Below are 9,290 nucleotides of genomic sequence, written 5' to 3' on the forward strand. Positions count from 1 at the left end.
TAGTTTATGCATTTACTTGGAGGACAATCAGTAAGTTGTCATAATAGTGTTTGGAGTGTGGATATGTGTATACATATGAGTACGTACATGCACATATATGTTTGTGTGTGTATGCCCATATACATGCTTGTGTGAGTGTGTAGACATTATGAACACAGGAGGTGTTTCTTTCTTTTTTTTTCCATAAATCTCCTTTTACAAAACCACTACATTATAGGGATATCAAAAAACCGACACCGGCCCCTAAGTGATGGCCTTGAAAAATTCTGTTTTAGTCGAATGAATTGAATCCAGCACTTATTTTGGTCTGCTTTGTTGAACTGCTAGGTTATAGGAGCATAAACACCAACACCAGTTATCAAGCAGTGATGGGAGACAGACAGACACACACATACACACACACATATATATTCGATGGGCTTCTTTCAGTTTCCATCCACCAAAACCACTCACAAGGCTTTGGTCGGCTTGAGACTATAGCAGAAGACACTTGCTCAAGGTGGCACGCAGTGAGACTGAACCCAGAACCATGTGGTTGGGAAGCAAGCCTCTTACTACACATAATATATGACAAAGATGGTGGGATAGGCTGGAAGTATAAGGTAAGTGATGACGTATGAACGGTCAAGGGGCCTTGCAAGTAGGACAGACATGTGAGCAGAAGGACAACTAGTGCGTATGACTTTTACTTTCGGGCTTTCACTTGGGACAGACATGGTGCCCCCGCAAGAGTTCAGGAAAATTGGCGTTAGGTTCTGGCCAGAGGTTAGGTCGGTGTATCCTAAGTGGACAGTATAAATGTTGCGAGAGGACCCATGTGACGGATGAACCAAGCTTTTTAGCCTATTTCACACACCTGCTTATACCCACTGATCCACTGACCTGTACGAGTTAAGGCAGCTGGTGTATATATATATATACAAACATATATGCTGTGTGTAGCATCGTGTGAAAGAGGAAGGCTAGTATATATTATATAAAAAAACTTTAAGGCGCTGCTCCAGCATGGCCGCAGTCTAATGAATGAAACAAGTAAAAGAAAGAAAGGAACATGAGAAAAAAACCCATACATTTCGTACGTATACCTGCGGCTAAAGACACGCAGCTAGCTTTACTGATTGAGTGTGACAAGGGACGGATTGACGTCTAGCAAGATATATTTAAACGAAGTCTATGAAAAGCATTCGACAATCCAGAATCGACCCACCCTCTCTGATCGAAGTAAGCAAGTCTCGAAGGTAAATTCTTCCATTTATTGTGAGATGATGGGGGGTGGATTGGTTCGCAAAAGTTTTGCTTCGTCTCGACGTTTCCATGGAACCTTTGATTTCTTTGTAGGATGCCAAGAAGATTCCGTCCAGATTCTCTGTGGTCGGCTGAATTCCTGATTGTTGTTTCTAAGTTATTTGGGGATGTAAGGTCGGTGGAGTTGCCTCCCCTTGTCCGTCTCTGGTTTGTTTTCGATAAGCTTGGGTTCATTTCTGTGTATGTTTTTGGTTTATTTTCCTTCAGCAAGGGCTTATCCGATGCCTATTCTACGATGAACTGTGTTTCGTAGTTAATAAACAAATTGCTTTGTCTTTGCCAGCCTTGTAGCGAGTTTATTTCTTCAGCTTCACAAGTTGTTTGCCACAGTTTAAAGACACTTTTCAAGCGTTGACCATCTCAATGTTTCTTTAATTCGTTGTAGATTTCCTCATCTATGTTCTTCAATTTTTCTTCATTGCTCAGCGCTCTAAGCTTAAGCAGTTCTATTTCTGTCTTCATGTTTTCCAAGTGTTAGTTTCTTCCATAATTGTCTTTGTTGGTCCTGTTCGTTTGGAATACGTTTAATTTGGAGTTTATGAGGCAGAATTTAACCAGTGTTCATAAATTTCTGCCTTGTGCTTGTTTTTGATCATGTTCCAGAAAGTAACCTTTCTGGCTTTAAGTTTTTCATTCTATATGTGTATAATGCGGTTTTTAATTGATAGTGGAGGGGCATGGGCTTCTATCTTGTGTATCATCTGTAGGTGGATTTTCATTTAAGCAATTATTATGTGGTAAAGAATGAAGATTGGTGCATAATTCGGACAAATGTTGATTGAGCTGTTGCAGGGATTGTTCTTTCTCTTCTTTTCCTCTTGTGTGGAGCGAGTGAGTTCATCAGTGTTGCTAATCAAAAGTCTCAAATTCGTGTTCATCTCTCTCAGTTCCTTAAGAGTCTCTTCGTCTCAAGAAGATTAAGTTTGTCCAAAGACACCTGGAAAAGGTTTAGTTTTTGAAAGCATTATATTTCGGTTGCCTAGTTCCATGAGAGTTACCTTGTCTGTTGGAATACATTTTTAGATTACTGGCGTGTACAATACATGCTCACACATGTATGTATGTACATATATATATATATAGGTAAGTGGTAGGTTTGCCTCGATCCTTCAGGGGTAGTCTGAAGCATCCAAGCAACCAGGGGATGTTTAAATCCGGAGGCACTCCTGGGGATCACCTGTATGGGTACCGTCTTGGGAAGAGGGCGTCCAGAGGCAGGTAATATGTTGCTTAAACCGTAGTTTATGCATTTACTTGGAGGACAATCAGTAAGTTGTCATAATAGTGTTTGGAGTGTGGATATGTGTATACATATGAGTACGTACATGCACATATATGTTTGTGTGTGTATGCCCATATACATGTTTGTGTGAGTGTGTAGACATTATGAACACAGGAGGTGTTTCTTTCTTTTTTTTTCCATAAATCTCCTTTTACAAAACCACTACATTATAGGGATATCAAAAAACCGACACCGGCCCCTAAGTGATGGCCTTGAAAAATTCTGTTTTAGTCGAATGAATTGAATCCAGCATTTATTTTTGGTCTGCTTTGTTGAACTGCTAGGTTATAGGAGCATAAACACCAACACCAGTTATCAAGCAGTGATGGGAGACAGACAGACACACACATACACACACACATATATATTCGATGGGCTTCTTTCAGTTTCCATCCACCAAAACCACTCACAAGGCTTTGGTCGGCTTGAGACTATAGCAGAAGACACTTGCTCAAGGTGGCACGCAGTGAGACTGAACCCAGAACCATGTGGTTGGGAAGCAAGCCTCTTACTACACATAATATATGACAAAGATGGTGGGATAGGCTGGAAGTATAAGGTAAGTGATGACGTATGAACGGTCAAGGGGCCTTGCAAGTAGGACAGACATGTGAGCAGAAGGACAACTAGTGCGTATGACTTTTACTTTCGGGCTTTCACTTGGGACAGACATGGTGCCCCCGCAAGAGTTCAGGGAAATTGGCGTTAGGTTCTTGCCAGAGGTTAGGTCGGTGTATCCTAAGTGGACAGTATAAATGTTGCGAGAGGACCCATGTGACGGATGAACCAAGCTTTTTAGCCCATTTCACACACCTGCTTATACCCACTGATCCACTGACCTGTACGAGTTAAGGCAGCTGGTGTATATATATATATACAAACATATATGCTGTGTGTAGCATCGTGTGAAAGAGGAAGGCTAGTATATATTATATAAAAAAACTTTAAGGCGCTGCTCCAGCATGGCCGCAGTCTAATGAATGAAACAAGTAAAAGAAAGAAAGGAACATGAGAAAAAAACCCATACATTTCGTACGTATACCTGCGGCTAAAGACACGCAGCTAGCTTTACTGATTGAGTGTGACAAGGGACGGATTGACGTCTAGCAAGATATATTTAAACGAAGTCTATGAAAAGCATTCGACAATCCAGAATCGACCCACCCTCTCTGATCGAAGTAACCAAGTCTCAAAGGTAAATTCTTCCATTTATTGTGAGACGATGGTGGGTGGATTGGTTCGCAAAAGTTTTGCTTCGTCTCGACGTTTCCATGGAACCTTTGATTTCTTTGTAGGATGCCAAGAAGATTCCGTCCAGATTCTCTGTGGTCGGCTGAATTCCTGATTGTTGTTTCTAAGTTATTTGGGGATGTAAGAGTGGTGCAATTGTATCCCCTAGACCCTCTCTGGTTTGTTTTCGATAAGCTTGGGTTCATTTCTGTGTATGTTTTTGGTTTGTTTTCCTTCAGCAAGGGCTTATCCGATGCCTATTCTACGATGAACTGTGTTTCGTAGTTAATAAACAAATTGCTTTGTCTTTGCCAGCCTTGTAGCGAGTTTATTTCTTCAGCTTCACAAGAGTAAGTTAAAAAACAAAAAAAATGACGCCATTATACGGTAATGGTAGTGTTGGTGGTGGTGGTGGTGTTGGTGGTGGTTAAAGAATGCTGGTTGTTGTGTCAACAATAGTGGTGATGGTGGAGGTCCACAGGAGCAAGGGAATGAAGCAGAATTGAACTCACTGTCCACCGAATACACACTGCAACTTCATTGTGTCTCCCTTAAGAAAGACCATCTCATTAGTAACACTGAGTAGATGAGGCCGGTAATTTTCAGGTGGCACTGAAAGCAGACAAAAGACAAGGAACTTCTGTATTTTTATCATCATCATCATCATCATCATCATCATCATCATTTAACATATCTATTCCCACTTAAACACGAATGTTCTATTAGAACAAACTATACTGGGGTAGATATCATGAGAGAAATACTCATATTAATTATTTACATTGTTCTGAATTAACCATGCATTATCTTGTAGCTTTGCTATTTTAATGATGTGATAGAATTACTTTGAGATTGCAATAATGTGGTTGTTCATTTTTAGAATGACATTGTAAGACAGGTATGAGGATCTGGCCAGTTTGAACACAAAACAGGTAGAATATTTGAACTGGATATGTCCGATTCAACCCATTAGGATTCAGGTTTCTCTATCAAATGTAATGCTCATTTATTCACATTGTCTTGAATTAACCAAATGTTTTATCTCATAGCTTTGAAATTTTAATGACGTGACTGTGTACCTTAGAATAACATTATAGGGTAGGTGCGAGAGGCAAGATGTGGCCAGTTTGAGCATAAAACAGGTAGAGTATTTGAACCAGATTTGGCTGATTCAACCCTTTACTGTTTGGATTACTCTGTCAAGTTCAATGCCAATTCAGATTGTTTTGAGTTAATCCATGCATTATTTTTGTGGCTTTGGTATTTCAATGATATCATTGTTTACTTTAGAATGACATTGTAGAGTAGGTGTGAGAGGCAGGATCTGGCATAAAACAAGAAAAATATATTGGCCAGATATGGTCAGTTTAAATGCAAAAGGGCTAATCTATAGACCCTTTTATTTGCAAATGACGTGTTCATTTCAAAATGAAAGAAAAACTTACTTGGTATAGTTTTCAAATAAAATGGTTTGCCCTGTGTGGTTTCTTGTTTAAACTTGTTGGTAGCCATGCAGACATAGGCAGCATCTTTGTAGGAGTCTTCTTCTAATATATTTGCAAAGATGAGGTTGGCTGAAAAAGAAAGAGAACGAGAGAGAGGTGTAGAGAGAGGAATTTTGTGTATATTTCTGAGTGATGAGATGTGTGGTAAGAAGCTTGTTCCCCAACCACATGATTCCTGGTTCAGTCCCACTGTATGGCAACTTGGGTAAGTGTCTTCTACTATAGATTCAGCCCAACCAAAGCCTTGTGAGTGGATTTGGTAGATGGAAACTGAAAGAAGCCCGTTGTACATATGTGTGTGTGTGTGTGTGTGCACACGTGCTCGCATGTGTGCATTTTTGTGTCTGTGTTTGTCCCACCACCACTGCGTGACAACCAGTGTTGGTGTGTTTACACCCCTGTTACTTAGCAGTTTGGCAAAAGATATTGATGCAAAAAGTACCAGTCTTTAAAGATTATTAAAATATAAGTATTAGGGCCAATTCATTCGACTAAAAATTCTTCACACCTGTGCCCATCATTATCATGGTCATGATGATGATCATCATAATTTAACATCCATTTTCCATGCTGGCACGAGTTGGACTAAAGCTACTATAACACTAATACTAACTGCTATAAAATACATTAGATAATGTAGTCCTAGATACGTTGTGCCTGAATAAAAGATGGGATGGTGACAGCTGGAACATCTTCGATCATTCCTCTGTTGGATCAGGGCTGACCTAGAACAAAGCAACCACAACAACTATCATCACTAATAATAATTATTATGCTATACATACATGAAGGTGCAGGCTCAGGGGTTAGAGCACCAGGCTTACAGTCATGAGGTAGTAAGTTCGATTCCTGGATCAGGCTGTATGTTGTATTCTTGAGCAAGACATTTTATTTCATGTTGCTCCAGTTCACTCACCTGTAGAAATAAGTTGCGACGTCACTGGTGCCAAGCTCTATTGGCTTTCGCCTTTCCTTTGGATAACACCAGCGGTGTGGAGAGGGTAGGCTGGTTTGCATGGACGACTGCTGGGCTTCCATAAACAACCTTGCCTGGACTTGTGCCTCAGAGGGGAACTTTCTAAGTTCAAACCCAAGGTCATTTATGACCAAAGGGGTCTTTACTCTTTTACTATACATTAGATCAGGGGTTTTCAAACTTTTTGACTTGCGGACCCATTTATATTTTAGGCGTTACCTTAGGGACCCCCTTATAAATGCTTATGAAATTTATACATAAATATTTGCCTAAAATAACAGATATTTTTACATTTATTCATTTAACAGTATTTAACAAATAGGTTTATTGTCAATTAAAAGATTTTGATTAAAAAACATATATAAAATCAAATTGCCCATAAAAAGTATTTGCTGTCCACGGACCCCCTGTTTGAAAACCTCTGCATTAGATAATGTAGTCCCAGATAAACTATATCTGAATAAAAGGTGGGACAGTCACGGTTGGAACTTTTTAACCAGCTGGATCCTGATTAACCTACAGATAAACAGTAACAATATGAGACCAGACATTGACATCTACACATAGGAAAAAAAAAAAAAAAAAAAATTAGTAGTGGTGGCCATGGTGAGAAGGCTATACTAACCTTGGTGGTCCATTAGGATTCGTTCAGTGAAGTCAAAGGCCTTGAATGATCCATCTTTGTGTTTCAACACCCAAGTCACGCTGGCCTCGGGGTAACTGATCGGCTTGTTACAAGGGAGGAGGAGAGATGCCCCTGGTAATGCAGTAATGGTCTCTGGTTCCTGATTGATGTATGGCATCAGGAAGGCAAGACGTAGTTCAACAATGCCTGACATGGCCACCCCATAAGAGTTGTTTGCAAAGCACTGATACATGCCGGCGTCTTTCTTTTCGGGTTGCTTGAAAATAAATGTTCCCTCGTATCGTACGGTGAGGATATGTCTGCCAGCCATGTTGAAGTCTTGTTTGTTCTTTTTCCACGTGTACCTGGTTGTAGAAGAGATGGAAAATGATGAAGACGAAAGAGATGGGGGATAGAGGGTGGCTGGGCTTCTGAGTATGGATGTGCTCTGACCGATAGAATAAGTAGTAGGCTTCCAAAGAATAAGTCCTGGGGTCGATTTTCTCAACTAAAAGTGGTGCTATAGCATGGCCGCAGTCAAAAGACTGAAACAAGTAAAAGAACAAAAGAGTATATATGTGTGTCTGTGTTTGTCCCCCCCCCCATCGCTTGACAACCGATATTGGTGTGTTTATGTTCCTGTAACTTAGCGGTTCGGCAAAAAGAGACCGATAGAATAAGTACTAGGCTTACAAAGAATAAGTCTTGGGGTCGATTTATTCAACTAAAGGCGGTGTTCCAGCATGGCCACAGTCAAAAGACTGAAACAAGTAAAAGAGTATATATGTATGTGTGTTTGTGTGTCTGTGTTTGTCCCCCCCTCCCATCATCGCTTGACAACCGATGCTGGTGTGTTTACGTCCCCGTAACTTAGCGGTTCGGCAAAAAGAGACCGATAAAATAAGTACTAGGTTTACAAAGAATAAGTCCTGGGGTCGATTTTCTCGACTAAAAGGCGGTGTTCCAGCATGGCCACAGTCAAAAGACTGAAACAAGTAAAAAGAGTAAAAGAGTAAAGAGATTCTGTAGACATTCCGTTATTCCAGAATATCCTTTGTATGTGGTCTCTGTGTAAGAGGAGGAGTGGGTGACGAAGTAGGAGTACGTGTCACGTGACTTTCATCACAGCCAACAGTTCTTCCATAACTTGAAAAGTCTTTCAAATGTCCAGTTATGAACAAGAAACGAAACAATAGATAATATAGGTAAGCATTTATGTATATATATATATATATATATTCATTAAAATATATCGAAATTTGTTTGTTCTTTTTATTTAAAAGAGATTATTGCTTCATTATTGTTTTATTTACGATTCCTAAACATGAACATCATATTTACAGGACTTGGTAAAAACATTTTATTGAGTAAAACGAATGTCGCTTAAGTTCATGCGTAAAATTATTTTAATTGATTCAACCATGATATTATAAAATGAAAGAAAATAGTAAGAAAAAACAATAGGGAATAGATAAGCGCAGGCTGTGTGCTAAGAAGCTTCCTTTCCAACCACATAGTTCTTGGTTCAGTCCCACTGCATGGCACATTGGGCAGGTGTCTTCTATTATAACCCCAGGCCGACCAAATGCCTGAGTGGATTTAGCAGATGGAAACTGAAAGAACCATGTATGTATGTGTGTGTGTATGAGTGTATGTATGTATGTTTGTATATGGTTGTGTGTCTGTGTCCCCATCACCATCGCTTGACAAACGATGCTAGTGTGTTTCATCCCCGTGACATAGCGGTTCGGCAAAAGGGCCGATAAAATAAGTACTAGGCTTACAAAGCATAAATACTGAGGTCGATTTGGTCGACTAAAGGCGGTGCTCCGGCATGGCCACAGTCAAATGACGGAAACAAATAAAAGAATATATGTATATATATATATATATGTATGTATGTGTGTGTGTGTGTGTGTGTGTGTGTGTTTGTCCCCCCAGCATCGCTTGACAACCGATGCTGGTGTGTTTACGTTCCCTTAACTTAGCGGTTCAGCAAAACAGACCGATAGAATAAGTACTAGGCTTACAAAGAATAAGTACTGTTCGACTAAAGGCAGTGCTCCGGCATGGCCGCAGTCAAATGAGTGAAGGAAGTATAAGATAGAATACAATTTAGAAATTTTGTTGACATTCCGTTATTCCGGAATACCCTTTCTATGTAGAAATTCCCTTATTCCAGAATACCCTTTCTGTGTAAGAGGAAGAGTGAGAGATTAGGTGGATGAGGAAGTGGGAGTACGCGTCACGTGACTTTCAGGGCAGACGACACTTTCATTCCGTAACTTGGAAAGTCTTTGAAAAGTCCATGTTTTGAACAAGAAACGAAGCAACAAATAATAGAAGTAAGCATTTTTATATATATTT

The 9,290-nt window shown here is 39.9% G+C and overlaps 1 protein-coding gene and 1 long non-coding RNA gene across 3 annotated transcripts in view; one reads left to right on the top strand and one right to left on the bottom strand.

Annotated features, from left to right (window-relative positions):
* Positions 1-1,071: 1,071 nt before the first annotated feature.
* Positions 1,072-9,290, bottom strand: part of LOC149129036 (neuroglian-like) — a 13,389-nt gene continuing 5,170 nt past the window's right edge. The window contains exons 1-3 of one of the 2 annotated variants that reach the window (XM_089346816.1): positions 6,924-8,099; positions 5,263-5,391; positions 1,072-4,429 (exon numbers count right to left, since the gene is read on the bottom strand). In XM_089346816.1, the coding sequence (XP_089202942.1) occupies positions 4,326-4,429; positions 5,263-5,391; positions 6,924-7,254 (564 nt within the window). In that variant the 5' untranslated portion in view covers positions 7,255-8,099 and the 3' untranslated portion in view covers positions 1,072-4,325. Of the gene's footprint in view, positions 4,430-5,262; positions 5,392-6,923; positions 8,100-9,290 lie in introns of those variants that run through there. The other variant, XM_089346817.1, reaches the window with a different exon arrangement.
* Positions 8,030-9,290, top strand: part of LOC149129037 (uncharacterized) — a 1,656-nt gene continuing 395 nt past the window's right edge. Inside the window, exons 1-2 of the long non-coding RNA XR_016240541.1 lie at positions 8,030-8,128; positions 9,106-9,290. The exon at positions 9,106-9,290 is cut by the window's right edge and continues 395 nt beyond it. This is a non-coding gene — a long non-coding RNA (uncharacterized LOC149129037). The remainder of the gene's footprint in view (positions 8,129-9,105) is intronic.

The sequence above is a fragment of the Octopus bimaculoides genome, unplaced genomic scaffold (assembly GCF_046866305.1).
Source record: "Octopus bimaculoides isolate indiv1 unplaced genomic scaffold, ASM4686630v1 Z4, whole genome shotgun sequence".
Classification (NCBI taxonomy): Eukaryota; Metazoa; Mollusca; class Cephalopoda; order Octopoda; family Octopodidae; genus Octopus; species Octopus bimaculoides.